The sequence below is a fragment of the Camarhynchus parvulus genome, chromosome 7, assembly GCF_901933205.1.
Source record: "Camarhynchus parvulus chromosome 7, STF_HiC, whole genome shotgun sequence".
In the NCBI taxonomy this organism is placed as follows: domain Eukaryota; kingdom Metazoa; phylum Chordata; class Aves; order Passeriformes; family Thraupidae; genus Camarhynchus; species Camarhynchus parvulus.
Window position 1 is genome coordinate 5,309,390 of NC_044577.1, and position 17,139 is coordinate 5,326,528.

General features: G+C 39.4%; 1 protein-coding gene across 12 annotated transcripts in view; it reads right to left on the bottom strand.

Annotated features, from left to right (window-relative positions):
• PCNT (pericentrin) overlaps positions 1-17,139 on the bottom strand; it is a 69,828-nt gene that overhangs the window by 23,909 nt on the left and 28,780 nt on the right. For 6 of the 12 annotated variants that reach the window (XM_030951975.1, XM_030951974.1, XM_030951976.1 and 3 more), the window contains 12 exons: positions 16,585-16,749; positions 14,820-14,966; positions 14,125-14,276; positions 12,611-12,825; positions 11,938-12,164; positions 10,503-10,665; positions 9,898-10,041; positions 5,534-5,763; positions 4,986-5,105; positions 4,432-4,452; positions 2,119-2,346; positions 705-875 (listed from right to left, as the gene is read on the bottom strand). In XM_030951975.1, the coding sequence (XP_030807835.1) occupies positions 705-875; positions 2,119-2,346; positions 4,432-4,452; positions 4,986-5,105; positions 5,534-5,763; positions 9,898-10,041; positions 10,503-10,665; positions 11,938-12,164; positions 12,611-12,825; positions 14,125-14,276; positions 14,820-14,966; positions 16,585-16,749 (1,983 nt within the window). The remainder of the gene's footprint in view (positions 1-704; positions 876-2,118; positions 2,347-4,431; positions 4,453-4,985; positions 5,106-5,533; positions 5,764-9,897; positions 10,042-10,502; positions 10,666-11,937; positions 12,165-12,610; positions 12,826-14,124; positions 14,277-14,819; positions 14,967-16,584; positions 16,750-17,139) is intronic. The other 6 variants (XM_030951971.1, XM_030951968.1, XM_030951980.1 and 3 more) reach the window with 4 other exon arrangements.

Here is a 17,139-nt window from a genome sequence, read left to right on the forward strand (position 1 = left end):
ACAAAGAGATGATTCAATAACCACACTTCTCTCTGCAGTGTGATGTTGCCATCCACTGTTTTTATCATCTCTGGCCTTAATGGGGAGCAAGATATAATGGCTTTGGGAATTATGACTGTTGAAATCAGACTTGATAAGAGAAATGGAAATTCCCTCTTGAAGAAATTAATTTTTATTATCTTGTTCTGCTCTTGAAAGAATGGTGTACAATTGACTGAAGGATCACTACTGCTTTTCTTCTTTACACATCCTTAACTGGACTATGTTTCTACATCACAGATACTATAATAATATAAAAATACAGTGGGGTTGTGTATACATTTATACTGTAAATCCAATAAGAGTTCCAGATATTGTGAGCAATTTTCTCTGCGTTTCTTCTTAGCTTGAAACAAAAATTCACCACAAACATTCTCTCAATGCAGGTTAAATTACACCATTATGGTGTAATAACATATAATAATTATCTAAAATAAAATGATATATAAATATATATATAAATTATTATATAATTATCTCTCACTTCAAAAACTTAACTGCCTATTTCAACTTTGGAAGGAAAGGAAGATCAGTTTACAACTGATAGTGATCAGTCTCAAAGTTCCCAGCAGGAAGGGAGATGAACACAGAACAAAGCAAGAAAAAGGAAGGTTCATTGAGGCCAAAGCAACTCAAAGCCTGTAGAACTCTCCCAAAGCTCTCACCTCTCTCTCCTTGGCCTGAAGTGCTTCCTGCTCTGCCTGTAGCTGCTCCTTCAGCACTGGGGCAGAGCTGCCATCCACGGGCACTCGGTGCCTTGCTTCATCCAGCTTAGACTGCAGGGCAGAGATCTGGATCAGGTTATTGTACTGCTGCTGTTGCAATGCCTCTTTGTCCTGAAAAATGATTTTTTTAATGTCAGAATTAATTGCTGTCAATATACAAACCTACTAAGCCAGAACAATCCTGCTGAAAGACTTCATTGACCCTGACACACCCAGTACAAAAAGAGCAGTACATAATCCCAGTGGCCTATAAAGAAATAGGAATTCAAAACAACTGAATGCTTTTTTAAGCTCATTTAAGTTTTTACCCCTTTACTTTTTGTAATCCAAGTTTAGCAACTTCAGAAAATTTAGCATTCAGTGATAAATTACACTTTCTCAGTTACACAACACTTTATATGTTTAAGAATATAACATCTTGTTCTTCTAGCCATTTCCAAATTTGATATGACACCATATATGTGTCAAACTAAATCTGATAGATGGACACAGTTTAAGAAATGAAGAGTTCTGGATGGATCAAAACCTACTCATAAACACATCAAGTTCAGTTTCAGTCAGAATGTGATAAAGCAGCACTAAGTTCGTCCAGCTTGTGATCTGCCAAGCTACCATAGCTTATTATATTGAAAAAAAATTGGTTTTTGATCCTCCTTCTCTCACAATCGTTCTCAGGAGCTAGGTCAGTCCAAGGAGGAAAGGTTCACTTGGGAACTGTCCAAAGAATAAGCATACACATCTGTACTTAATACAGTAAAGGAAAGCTTGACAAGAAACCTAAGGCAGTAATTGCCTCTTCTGTTCAACAGCAAACTTGTGCTAAATGGATTGTAATTCTTAACTCCAGGCTGTGATTAAATCTGTAGTAGTAACAAAGCAATGGAAGTTTTGGACTATGGCAAAAAGATCTGGCTTCAGACCCAGAGCAAGAAGGGCTACAGACTAAGATAATTAGATTTTAAACACAGGTACTTAATAAAGACCCTCAGTGGTTTGATATTCAGTTACAGCACCTTCTCAGAAGCTTCCAGACAAGCTCAAGAGCAGCTCAAAGCAGCAAACATGACAACTGTTAAAAGCAGCCTTCATACTAACATTTTCAATAAGTCTTACTTAAGTCTTATAAGAAGTATCTAAGTACATACTACTTACAAGTAGTATATAAGTCTTTATAATGGACTTAAGAGTTGGTAGAACCAGAGATTATTTAAAGCTGTGGCTGTGATCTGTGCCATTAATACACCAGTGTAACTCAGCACTGGGTGCCAGACAGCATCACAAACACTACTGACAACCCCCATAAAGCCACTGTCATGTAGTGCCAACCCCATTTAAATAAGGATTTCAAAATTACCTGTTTCAGTTCAGTTTCCACTTTCTTCATTTTCTGCAGCTGTTGTTCCAAGCTGTGTACAGTCTTTGAGACCTCAGCACCACTGAGCTTCAGCTCTTGGATCTGTGCCATCAGATTTTCTATCTCTTTATCACGAGCTGCAATTTCTTGTTGTTTTCTCTCCTTTTCTAGTAACAGTTTATTGTAATCATCCATCTTCTCTTTTATTTCTGCTTGCAAAGATTCTACCTACACAGAAATCACAGTATACAGATATTCAGGCAATATGAACAGATTTTCTGCCAGATGAAAGCAAGAGTTACTTCACGTTGAAGGAGGTTTTACTACGGATTAAAGTGGTGCTAAAATCTCAGGTGGAAATAAAACTAAATATGCATAGAAAGTAAGAAAAAGTTAGCTTTCTGAAATCTTGTTTTCCAAATGCAGCAGCTCTTAGAAACATGTTTGATTACTCTCTCAACATCTGCAGTACTCTCAAAGTACTAGATGAAGGTATACTCTCAAAGGAGCCTTTTGGTGATGGGGTCAGTTGGCTATCAGATTAAAAACCCACCAAGATGACATGAGTTAATAATAGCACTGGATTTATTTCTGTAACTTCAGAACTCTCTTCCAATATTCCAAGGAATTCCAATTTAGAGGAAGATACCAATAACTGAAGGATAAATATGCAATCAGAGAGACTCCCAGGAGTCAACGTAGGACAGGTACTTTGCTTTCCAAAAATCATTTAAATATGAAGAGAATACAGATTTGGAATTTTAGCTGCAGGAAAACAGTCATTCATTGATCCCAGTAATGGCAAGGCTAGGAGCTTTGGTGTGACAGACAGACTATCTCAGGGTGTGATAAAGTCATTTAGCATAGTGCAAGCAAGCTCAGGCAGGAAAGCAGTCGGAATGGAGAAGTAATTTGGTCAATACCCATGAGCCAAGGATGATGGGATTTTACAAAATAAATGTTTTGTTCATCAGAAAGTGTCTGAATTGATGTAAATCCCACTTTAACATTATGAAATAAAAATTCTTTGCATTAACATAGATTTTTGCATCTTCAAAGTATTGTGCAGATACTACTAAAGCAGGAAAACACCCTTGAGCAAACCAAAGAGTCAAATTTATTAACAAGGAAAGTGTAGGAGACTGGTTAAGAAAACCAAAAGTTATGAAGATGATGTTTTCAAGCTGCTTACAGGCACTAACATTTCCTTGGCTGTGTATGTATCTTACTCCCTTCTCATCAGCAACTAACCACTGCTGACCATAACACAGGTCTTACAGTAAAGCGTTTGGGTATAGAAAAATCACCTAGAAGTCTAATCTTTCAAATGCTACCAGATTTTGGCATCAGAATCCCCAAACTATAACACTTCAGACATAAAAAACATGTTTTTAACACCACATGGCTAGAAAGCTGGTGCTGCAATCCTGTAGCTGAGAAACCCTTCCACACAACCTTCACTCTCACAGTGCAGCTCCCAAGAACCAGTGAGCACTCTCTTCACAAAATAATCCCACTTCACCAGGTACATACCCTGTACCTAGTAAACACCAGAGGGGGAAACTTGTTATAACTGCTACATGCAGAAATCAGGAGGTCACTTGAGCTGGTTTGGAGTGAGTTAAGCACTTACTGATGTTACAGCTTCATTAAACAACTGAATAAATACTGACATTTCCTGGCACAGAATGCCTACGTACCTCACCCTATCCTACAGATGTCAACTGCTTAGTTACCATCCTGTGTGTTTTTCTCCAAGTAAGTTTTCATCCTTTCTGAGAGAACCTGCAAAGCTACAGCATTCATTTTTTCTGCTGTGCCCTCCAGCATGGAAAACGAATTCCCTGGAGATTCATTCATATTGAAGACATGGATGTGCAACTCTAACACTGAGGTACACAATTCCATAACTATACATAAACAGACAGATGGAAATGAAATTAACTACTTCACAAGTTTTGGTAAGAGCCAGGCCACAAACAAAAGGCAGAGTTTTATCATCAACATTCCAGTATCTTTGTTTCATGCTCCAAACCTCAACTTCTCCTTTTATACCAAAAGGCTGTTGCAGTGAATAACTGCCTGTAACACTTCTGAACAATATGCCAGAAGAACTGAGTACCTATGTACAGGAAATTCAATTGAAAGCAGTCACTCATTCCCTGCAAGAATTCTGCCACCCTAAAACCTGTATTCTTAGCTCCAAGTCATGCCTTGACATATCAAGAAGAGGAAAAAAGCTAAAGCATATCTAGAAGGGATTGAAAGGAGAAGGAAAGAAAAGTTAAGAGACATTCATGCTGTTTTCCATACCTGTAGAATCAATTCATAGTTCTGTATAATGTTCATTTATGTGAAAAAAAAACCCAACCAATCAAAAAGAAAAAAAAAAGGCAAAGGTTAATCTTTGAAGCCAAGCATCAAACAAACAAAATTGTGTAAACAAGGACTCATTTATAAACTTAAATAGGATGAGGCATGCAGACAAACGACATCTCTATTACAATTGTTCAGGTGGAAAAAATAAACACATTTCAAACCCAGAAGTCATTTCTCAGATGAACTTTCTAGAATGGAGTGTCTGTAGTGTTGTCCTCCTTGGTTCATTTAAACCAGGCCCAGAGGTTCCTTTAAACCAGACTCAGAAACTTGATTGTAAAGCACCTGCAACAGTTTCCACCTCCATAACAAATAATATAAGTCCACCCTCATTGCCTAAATGTAGTTCAGTTAACTGGGGAAAAATCTGCTCTCTTGGTAACAGAGGAAAAAAACTCTCCCATGAGCCAGACCCCCAAACACATACAGTTTTGGTATTTAATTGTAATAAACCAACTCTGTTGGCCACCAAGTGTGATGCTACTCACCCTATGCTCTCTGGACTGTCCTGAAGTCTGTGATTTTGCTGACAGTTTTAACTGTTCTTCCAATTTCTGAATTTCCTGCTGAAAATCATCGCGTTCATGTTCCCTTTCTATGGCTTGTTCCTGTTAATCCAGCCAGAGAGAATCAAAATATTTTTGAAGATTTCATTACAATCTTGAGTACAAGAATAATTGGGGTTTGTTTTTGTGGGGGAGAAAAAATTATTAACTTATTATTAATAATTAATCAGCATATCTGAAAGCGTATCTGCAGTGATAGGGAAATAAAAAGAGAAAGCACCTTTTTGACTACAACATACATGTAAACTACAATTATCATTTAATAAAAAGGAAAAATTATCCTGCAATACTACAAAAACTGAATTGAAATTTTACCTTTTTTTTTTTTTCTTTAATGAGACTAGAACACCAAGGTCTTAATTTCAACCAAAACAGAAAACAGAGCCCATTTTGGGCACCACTTTGCCTGGCTCAAACGAGGATGAGAATTTACCACCTCCAAACCCACGGAAACGTGGTTTCTTACTTACATCCATGAACTGCCGCTGGTTTTTGAGCTGTTTTTCAAGAACTTCAATTTGCTGTTTTAATTCAGTAATCTCCAGTAACTTTGTAGCCAGGTCTTGGTTACTTTGCAGCTGCTCTTCCAGTTCCACCTCCAACACCTTCATCTGAGAGCGTAAATTGGAATGGTCCTTCTCTGCCTGACACTGAAGTTCAAGCTTCTCCTTTGACAAAAATTCTACTTCCTTGAGTAGCCCTGAGTAAGAACACAAAAATAATAAAAGCTGTCAGTGGAGGGTACAAAAAGTCAAATATTTCAGATGAGCTTAAATGTGGGTATTTTGGACACCATCAAAACAAACAAATATATTTATTGCTGAGGTGGGCTGTAAGAGACATCCTAATACTGCTCTACCCTAAATCCTTGCCACCCTTCTGTCCCAAATCTCTCCTTAATCAAGAATTCTCAGTTCCTTTAAACTTTGATGCCAAGATCCTCCTTGACCTATCCAATATCCACTCTTGGGCTGGTTTCTCCATGACTCCTGCCTTGTGCCACGCTGGATACTGCTGCTGCCCTCTATACTGGTGAGGCAGCACCCTGAACATCTTTCCAGTGGCCACTGGTACCCAGCCTGACCCTGAAACCAACTGCTATGGAAAAACAAAGTCAAAGTTACTGTATTTCTCTGAACCTGAGTGGGGATTAAAACCCAGAGAAAAATCATGCTTACAGAAAATCAGTCCAGCCCTGAGGTTATAAAGGAAAGAAGACACCTGGGAAAAAGATGGCAGATATTTTCCCTATGCAGACTGCAAAAGAAATACCAAAAAGGGAAGTGTACATATCTGAAATTATTCAAGTTACCAAGAGTTAATTTACAGCTACAAACTGCATTTTCAATCAGCTGGATGCACTGAATACACTGTTTAGGAGACCAAAACTGAAGACTTTACTGTGAACACTTGGAGAAAAGCTACTTTAATTCTGAATATAGTTAGTAATTGAGCATGAAAAGAAACCTGTCTATTTTGTATCAAAGCAAGGTCTGCAAGAGTTTGTGATTTTACTTTTCAAATGTTCTGTTACTTATCTCAAATGTTTTTGGTGACAAGTTAAAGGTAAGTCTGTGATGCAGCAAGGACCCTAAGAAATGATCCAGCCCAATTTCCAGAAGACAATTCCCTTTTTGAAGTACGACCAGTACAATGCACGTGATTTCTGACCTAATGTCATTACAAGGTGCTATTACAAAAGGCTACCACAGCCTACCTACAACATTTTTTCTAGGGCTTCATTATCCATAGATATTTAATGACATTTCTAGACCCTTGATACTAAACAAAAAACCATGAAAATTTCCATGTTCATGTGTAAAAAAAAAGTGTGACAGGCTTGGAATAATGCAACAATATTCACACTACACATTGGGGAAAATGTCACCACAGTCAGGATAATGGGAAACAATGTGAAGAGTCTGTGAATTCATGGGCTCTGGAAATCAAAATGCCAGACAAAGAGAAACAAGGAAAGTTTGGGACACAAACATGGACTACATGAGCTCCTGAGCTCCACAGCAATCCTGCTGTGGATTACAGTTACACTCCAACTACATTTCACTCCAAGCACTAATTATAGCCCATATAATAACCACACTGCAATCACTGGGACACACTCCCTACTTTTTACTTATTTTTAAATAAATATCACAAGTTCATTTGGTTGTGGATGTAACTCAGGCTCTGGCAGAATGCATGAAGTGAAGACTCTGCCCTAATTCCTCTCCCAATCCCCTTGGAGCTGTATTGTACATATCATCTATTATCTGTATCACATAATGCAACAGGAAAAAACCCCCACAAAACCCAACAATACCTAAATTCTATTAGGACATGCAATCCCAGCCATAGCTGCATGACAGAATGACTTTTGCCAAGCAGGAGATGGGAATAATGTGAATAAAATAGCACTCTATAGTGTATTTACTAATACACGGTGCAGAGAGGAGGGCAAGGTGAAGTGCTAGAGATATTTATGATGCTAGAGATATTTGGGCACCCAGAGGAAGGTCATGGATTCAGACTGACCCTGAGAGAAAAGAACTGGCATTTGGGAAAACAAGCACCAGAATTTTGCCTGCTAAATCCTAAGAAATATTGTTGATGGCTCCTTTTTTAGCTTCCAAAGGAACACCAGTGCTTTATGAGGAACAAAATACTGATTAGGTAACACTGACCTACACAGTCACAGTCACCTCCTTAGACAGAAATGCAAATTAATTGAAAAAAATAATTAGGCAAGCAGATTTTACCTGGAATCAGCAGTATTTCATAGAAAGCAGCTATCAAATTTTGGCAACCTCTAAACTCAATCTTTCTTACAAATTAAAAAAAAAATTTTTAAGCACATGTTCCCTAAGTGTATAAATGGGATTTCAAGCAACACACCAAGAGATCATCAGCTCACAGATTTGTTTCTTTGTAGAGACAAATCTATTTCATTAATGCTACTGCACATCATGCAATTCCCCTTGGAAAAGGCCCCAACACACTCCTTCCCACTCCCCAGATCATTAGCAAATGCCAAGCTCCATTCCAAAAGAGTTTTAATTAGCAAGGCCCTTCTACTCACATTAGTACTCCACATGAAAACCAGGAGATGTCAGCTTTTCAAGGAATAAGCCCATGTCAATCAGCTCCAAGCAATATGATTTAGATCTATCGTGTTTTCCACATACTACAAACAATTCCAAACCTGAGGAAAAGTACTACAGATGGCTGGGGTGAGGGAAGGGGGATGGATTTCAGGACTTGGCCCTTGCAGCAAAAGTAACTGTTCAAGTTCTAAGGAGCTGCTGGCAGGAGCTGGGCTGCAGCTCCTGGGAGAATGTCAATCCCAAAATACACCATAACCAACTCTGCTCTACAGAGGGCAGCAGCAAATTGCAGGACAGTGAGGTGGACACCAAAAATAGGTTAAATTAAAAATAGTGTTTGAGGGAGATCTGAATGGACAGAAGGAATAAAGATACAGTAATGGGTAAGAAAGCTCAGTGCAGCTTTTTGACTCTAACAGGAATTTACCTACATAACTTTTTATTCACCTGAGTGATTTGGTTTACTCAGCCCACACTCTCTGGAGAAAAGAAAAAGTCCAAAAACAAGAGACTGCAAATGCAAGAATCTATGAATATATACATGTGTATAAATAAAATGAATCTAAAAAAGAATAGGAGAATTAGATTTTGAGTAGAACACAAAATAATCATGTCAACTATGAATTTATCAGATCGAAATGTTCACCACTCAGGAGTTAAGTATGCAAACTTCAGTTCAGGAGGAAAAAACATTTCTCTTTCAATTTATCATCTACAAATTTGACTACAGCCCTTGCCTTCCAAAATTAGTGTACAACTCTAAGGATCCTTCCTGCTTATTTCTGGTTTCTTGTTTCATTTCTTTACTAGCCTTCCCTACCATTCTGCTTTTTTTTTTTTTCATTTTGACCTATCAATCCATTCAGTTACATTTCTCTCATCTCCCTTAGATGTCCTTCAGTTCTTGCTGTACTTTTTTTAGCTCAGTTTTATGTCACCTCAAATATTTTTCTGTTTCCTCTCCCTTCTTTAACTTAATTTACTCCTTTTGACAGCTGACTTGGTATCACTAGAAGCTCACAGCCAGCTTGCAACGTACTCCATACCCTCAAAAAAAACCAAAGCTGGCAAAAAAAAAGACAACGGCACAATGCACTTCAAGCCTGATGGCAGCAAAACATCTTTGTCCCTTCAAATAGTCATTATTAGGAATATTCCTAATTTTGCATCAAAGAAGTCATAGCTTTTTATGGCCAAGATACTCATAAACCCAGTAACCTGTCAGGCCTAATTATTAAGTACTATTCCTCATTGTTAAAATAAAATAAAAATTATCAATTCATTCAACTCAGCGTTACAGCAACACAGCAAGAAAAAAAAAAATCCACACTTGTCATTACAAACCTGAACCTTCTTTTTGTGCTACATTAGCAACAGGTGTTCCTAGAAATCAAAACACAGACACATGGACAGGATGAACAGAGAGGGCATTGTGATCCATTTTATCTTCTAGACCACCAAAAACACGTATGGAATACAGAGAAGGGTATGGAATACAGAGAATGCCAACCTTTAGGCATTTCATCTTTATTGTGCTCCAAAGCACCTGAAGACCTTGATCCATGTCTGTAGAGCTTTCTGCCTTTACAGCAAGACCCTCTCACCTGTGTACCAGTCTGAGCTGCTCATTAGGTCATCGAGCCAACCTCTGATCCATGACAGGAGGACACTGCCATGTGCTCTGAGTGCAGACAACTTTGTTTTAAGTTAAGAATGTTGTACTCTTTACTCACCAAGAATTGCCTGCTCCTGGGTGAGCTCCTGGAAGCGTTCCCTCATGTTCTCCAGCTCCACAACAAGACGACGCTCAGACTCCTCTTTCAGGTTTAAGGCCTCTTCTAAAGCAGCTTTTTCTGCAACATAGCCTTCAATAATGCCTGGAAGCCAAATCAGAATGCAAACAAAGCCATAGACAAACTCATCTATTGGGAAAAAGCAGCTTGAAAACATGACCAAACAATTTTTGCCAAGCAATGAAAAAGTGACATAAAAAGGAACAAGGTGATTTATCTTTATACTGTAGCTAGGCTTTTGAATATCTTAAGGAATAAAATGTAATAGTTAATGTGTTCTAAGATTATCAAGATTTTATGAGGCTGACACATCACAAAGTGTCTCCATATCTGTAGGATTCAAATGGGGATCATTAAGCTTTGATGGCCTGGGATGAGCTTACAACACATATTCTGCTAAGGGATGATGTTTCAAGAAAGGGAATCTCCAGAAAGCAAGATCAAATATTAGATTTAGAGCCTAAGAAATCCAGGAAACAGAAAGCACATAACAGATGTTGGGAGGAACAAGCTGTGAGTAAATGACACTGCAATCCATTTCTTACCCTCTGCCTTATGGAGCTCTAGTGCCAGCTGGTTCTTGGCCTCACTCTCCTCACTGAGGCACTCCATCAGCTCCTGGTGCTGGCTCACCACCTGTGCCGTCTCCCGACTGCGGCGGCTGAACTCCTCCTCAAACTGGGCGTGGTTTTCATGCATCTTCTCCAGCTGCAAGTGGAGAAAATGGCCCCAGCATCAGACCTCACATGCAAGGTAATAATACCAAAGACATTTTCAAAAAACTCAAATTTTAAATAACATTTATGCATTAAGGTCCAAATTTTCAAGTTTCGTTTCTACACTAAGCTGACTTTGCCCAAAACCTCTGGACACTTGGGTGAATCCCTGTGCTTGCATACCAGTATTTTTGGCACAAGCCTTGCTTAGGAACATAAATTTCTTCACTATGCACAAAAAAGAAATACCTCCCTATTGCCTAATTGCTTAGCTTAACACTTCCTGAGCCACTTCAAACTCAAAGCATCCTTACACTTAAATTCTTCAAGAGATTCAGTCATGTCTAATAGAGAGTGAAGTCCATATATCATCAGGTTTCCAAGGAACACCCCCAGCAAGCAAAGTATGCTGGATCACAGCTGAAGAGGGTCACCTAGAACCCAGATCTGCCACGGTTTGGGCAAGTGCTTTAACCACAAGTTAGCTATGTCTCAGTGGAAGCATCATCAGTGCCTAATAGTAAATTTATGCACCTCATTCTAGGTGGGGGTTTTTGAAGATGGTGAATATAAATTTCAGACAGGCACATAGCTCTGGGTTTCACAAAATATCCAATGAGTAGATGAATTTCAGAAATGCCTTTCCCCTTCCCATCTTCACTTCAATTAGGGACCTTCTTACCCAACATACTAATTATTGTCACACTAAGTTAAATCTTCAGATGTATACAGTGCTTGTGAATCTACCCCAGATGTGCAGTCTAGACACTGCCAAACTCAGTATGGAAATAGTGCATTCATAGAAGAACTTGAGTAAGTGCATCTCCTTTTGTCACAATTAAAGCAGTAAATAATTACAAGGACTTTTTTTTGCTGCTATCTACACATTCCCCAAGCATTTTAACATTGGACTGAGTTTTCCTGAACCTGCTTATCAGTGTTGAAAAGGCATCAGTGTGAAGTGTGATGAAACCCCCTCAAAAAAACTCCTGGTCCCCTGAAGTTAGCAAATGAATTTACAATCTCAATTTAAATCTACTTAAGGTGACCAATCTATTGCCTTCCCACAGGCTCTGTTAAAAGGTTAAACACACAGCCTTAAAACTGATTTCACATTTCCAGTGCTATACACAAAATCATGGAATGGTTTGATTTAAAAGGAACCTTTAAAGACCAGTTAGTTCCAAGCCCCTGCCATGAGCAGGGACATCTTCCACCTGACTAGGTTGACTCTAGATCACTTTTAAAAGATTGAAAGCTTTACTTGTTTAGTTGACTCTGTAACCAGTTCCAGAAGTCTCTCCACCGCAGTGCGCAAACGATGACAAATTTTCAGTATTGCTTCTTCACTTTCACACGCCAACTCTGGCTTTGCAAAAACACTTTCACATAAGTATTGGCTCAACTCAGACACCTCATCAGTCCCTGGAGACAGCTGGTTGTCTTCTGTGAGTGTCTCATCAAGCAGCTCCTCTGCTGCAAACAAGGAAGCTATTGGAAAACACAGTAAAGTGATAGCTAGCCACAAAAGTGGTCACACAATGACTGACATCAGGCAGTGACATGGACCTGGACATGCACCACAAGATGGAAACTTGGACCCATCAGCAATTCAATTTTGAAAAATCATGAGGGTTTTTCACAAGGTTTGGCAATCTTGTGCTGTACATCAGGACCTGGAACTGCGCCTTCACCAAGTCCATCTTTCCTGCCCCATGATCTACCCAAGCTTTTCTAACAACCCTGTAGTAGCTGCACTATTAAAAGAATTAAACTCAGAGGACACTGGTAGACACTATCTTAAGTGTAGACCAGCTTTGAAAGACAAACACTGCAAAAAGAGATAGTCTCTGATCTTCATCCATACAAAAGGATATGAAAAGGCAGTTTTCAAGAATATGAATTGACTACATCCAGGTTTGCTGATTTGTACTCACCTTTTTCTAGGTGATGGTTTTCTTTGGCTTTGAAATACTGCATGAATCCCATTTCTTCCATAATACTCTGAGCTTCTTTAGAATCTCCAGAAGCCAGACTGTCATCAAGGCAAAGACCAATCTTGCTACAAATAAGGTCCTCAATAACTATGGTGGCCTTCACCACTTCCATAAGCAGCTTCAAAACGTGCTGATAAGATTCACGCAGTTTTTCCCTAGAACAAAAACATTTTGAACGTTTGAAAAATTGCACACACTTTATTTGAAAGACACTTTGAACCTACTGTAAACCTGACAGTCTAAAATGGGTATCTGCCATGGTTGGGCAGTTATCAGTGAACATCACTCAGATAACTCACAAAACCCAGGTCATTTTTAAAGAGTTGGCACAGCTGATGCCTTGTCAAGGCTGACCTAGAACACAGACTAGACTGAGCTAAAGAATAAAGTAGGGATTTATTAAAAGGCCTCAGTGGATGCATCTTGGGAAGCACAAGAGCCCAGCCAGGGCTACACCCAAGATGAACCAAAATGGATGACTGGTCACAAGGTCTCTCACTTTTATAAGTTCTGGTCATTTGCATATTGGAGTTAATTGTCCAATTATAGCTTGAGGTTAGGAAGTCTCATCCTTCTTGTTTTTCTCTCTTCAGTCCATGTTGTTTATGCTCTTGGGCCTGAGATTTGGATCATTTGTCCTTAGTCCCAAGCTAGAGAAGGAATTGTTTTGTCTCCCTACTCTGTGAAGAGAGCTCACCATCCCTTAATATGAAGCTCAGAATTACACGCTAAAGCAGTACAGAATCTGAAAAACAAAAGCTAAAACCTGAGGCATCACAGCAAAACACCTTTGTCATCTCCACAGGTAGATCACACTACAGTCACAAGCATCTCAGCCTTCCATAGCTGTGGAAGCACCAGCAAGGATGACACTACTACAGCAGGAGGAGCAAGGAGTCTACTACCACAGTATCAGTGACATCAAAATAACTAGAGGGTGTTCTGGCAGACCTGACAACAAAAACTCTACTTATGAAAATACTTTATTCTATCTATTTCTATTGATGAAAATATTTTAGTTTTAAGATTAACACTAAGCCAGTTTCTGAAAGATGAGAGAGGGAATTCTTGAAGCTTATTGAACATGACAGCTTCTCTAATCCCCATGACATGTCAAACCAATCCACTCCCTCTGAAAGCCTCTTGGTCACAGAACCTCTCTCCATTTTTTTAGATTTTTCCAAGATTAGAGACAGCAGAAACCCCAAAACACCAAAGTCTTCATCATGCTGAAAGAAAAAGAGCAAGAAAAAAAACCCCCAACTTGCTCTTAATGTCAGAATAGGTTGATAATTAAAAAAAACACAAAATAATTTGCAAATAAAAGCAATATATCATCCTCCAACATTACTATTCTGAGCTGGCTTAATTTTGCCTAGTTATTGATTTAAGAGAAGTGAGAAAACAAGCAAATAGAAAAGCAGTAAGCATTATGTAACCAAAGCTGAACAAACCTTTCCTCCTTGGAGTGCTCAATATCAGACCTCAGCAAGGCCACCAAATTTTCTCCTTCTTGGTTTTCCCTGCCCTGCCACTGAAGGAGTGCCTTCAGTTCAGAGTTGGTCTCCCCTATTTCATGCTTTAAGGAGGCCACTTTCTTCTCCAGCTGTGGAAGTACAGTAACAACACAACAAAGTCAACAATTTCACCTAAACTTTGCTTTATAAACTCTACTTGAAAACAGCTTTCTAGAAAAATTACTTCTCTCCTTATATTTATTTTTTCAGATGATACCTATACCAGACTAAAACATATGATTTTACATAAATAAAAACACATATTTGTATGTGTACACCTACCCCCATCTCCAGATTTTGCTGCCAAACAAATTACTGCCATTGTCACAAACTGTCTCATCAGTAAACTAGCAAAGAAGTCAAAATATCTATTTGGGAGAAAACTGTCAAGACAGAAAAGCATTCTGCTCCCATGCCAACATCCTCAACCCTCATCAAGTACAAGAAGAGCTTGAAAGAGTAAGGCATTCCCAGTCAGGAAATTCTTAGTGTTACTCTGTTTCCCCCTAGTCTAACATACCACAAGAATTCTACCTGCAGTCCCTCTATACACATTGAGGCAGAGAGCCCTGTGCTAAAATATAGCCCCAAAAGCACACTTAAAATCTAGGTTTAAAGTATTTTCTCCATACCTGGTTAATTATTGCTGCTCTTTCCTGCAGCTGGGCTGATAACACTTCTTGTTCCTTTTGGTGAGCAGCCTGTGCCTTCTCCCTCTCCTGAATCAACATCTGCTCCTTGTCATGTAGTGATGACTTTTTTTCAGCTTCAAATTCTTCCTGCAGAAATCACATATACTTGGATTTACTGAGAGAAGAAAAAAAAAATGCCCAAACACCACCATCCTCCCAAAAAACCTCAAAAATCCCCTGTATTTTTCCTGTATGCTTTAGAAGTACACATTTTGCCTCTCAGAATAATAAGCAGTAACTTACACATCAACACTTCCAAACCAACAAAATTATGCTGAAACTGTGATCAAAATCAAAAATAGTGTGGCCAGCAGAGCCAGGGCAGTGACTGCCCCTCTGTACTCAGCATTGATGAGGTACAATTTTACCTATGAACACCAATATAATACACCAATTTTTTACATTGGCAAGTCAAGAAAACAGTTTTTCCCCATGGCAAGAAATAAGATTTCAGAGCAGAAGACCTGCAGTCACCCAAGGTGACAGGGATCCTTTGCAGAAGACTGAGACAGTCTTTGCCCCATGCTCTAGAAGTTAGGAAGGTAAAAATGGGCTGACACAAAGGGGTAGGATGACTTTCCTTGATCTAGAACATGGCATTTGTGGACAAAATCGCTGAAGCAGCCTGCTTGTTTTTCTCAGAAACACTCAGAGAGTTAAGTCAGAGCAGAGAGAGCAATTCTGAATACCTCAAATCTGCTAGGGAGGCAGAGGGAAGAAACCAAGGGAACAGGCTGGCATGAAGAAAACTGCATAAGCAGCACAGGGGAGTGGGAAGAGAAAGGCTTGCTGTAAAAACCTATACCAGCCCACAGCACAGCTCAGTCTGACACTGCAAGGAGATCCAGCCAGTCTCTTCTGGGACAACACACCGGTTAGCAAGTACATAAGGCAAAAAAACCTAGCTGAATCCACAGACAGCTGCACCAGCAAGTGAAATTTCTGGTGTTGCAAATGCTAATTAAAGCAGCATAAGAGCAAAAAGCAGGGATCATCTCTGGAGTTTCTGCATTACCCTCAGTCCAGCCCCAGCTTCTGGGGTTCAGCTGAGGACAGCAGTGCCAAATATACCTGCAGCAGCTTTTCAGGACACACTTGTGCCCTCTGTCTCAACAGACAGCTGCACCAGCCAGAGAGAGGTCAAACACTGATCAGGACGACACAGAGGGCCAGAGGCAGGGAACATCTCGAAAATGCTTATCGTGATGTAAACACGAAAGCAGAGATCAACAAGAGTAACAACAAAGTATCTCAGACAGAGCTCACTGCCATCACAGAGTGGGTAAAAGCTTAGATAATACTGAATATTTTGCCACAAAGACACAGTATGTGCAGTAGATGTGGGATGATACAAGGGCACAGTCTCTGCAGACACTAAGAAGAAAAAGTCTCAAATGACAAACTGCACATGTACACAAGGAATGGTGCTTAGAGCATGCTCCACTGATTGTTTTGGTTTTGGCTAAAGGACACCTCATATCCAGTTCAGGACTTGAAGACAACCCTGAGGTAAAGACAACTGCTCACAGAACACTGCTTTATTTCCAATGCTGTTTTTTTAGTTCTAACACTATGAAGCATGGGAGAGATCTTGCTCAGACTCCATTTTAGAGGCTGAAGAACAAAAATCTTACACCAAATGCTCTTTTTTCAATGCAACACACTCCCAGTGCTTACTCAGGAGAGCATTTTGACCAGAGCCTACCTTCAGCTGTGCAATTTGCTGTTCCAGCAGCAACTCTGACTGACACTTCAACAGCTCAATCTCCTCCTGGAACTGGAGCTGCTGCTTCAATTTTACCTCCTCAAATTGAGCCAGAAGAGCTGTTCTCACAGATTTTACTTCAGAAGCTGATGCAGAAGCATACAGCTGCAGACAAGGAAGGAATATAAAATATTTTAGCCACGGTCTTAGAATTAAGGAAAAAATGAAACCAAACCAAACCCATCAAGCTAAACCAAATTCTGAAGGGTACATTCACAATCCTCAAGGTCATACAGGGCTGCTGTCTATCATCATGCTGAGTATAGAAAAAAAAGCATGTTGATAAAAATAGATAAGCAACCAGGCATTAGGTATCAAGTATCTCCTGTATTCATGAGACCATCAGGTCAGACTAACAAAGTATTCCTGACTTGCTCTTTCCAACAGACACTTCTCCAAAAGAATAAAAAAAAAAAAAGAGGAAAGAGGGGGAGAGAAACACAGGGAGAGCATATTTTGTTAAGGTGTGATTTCCCTTGTTCAAATGGGAGCAAG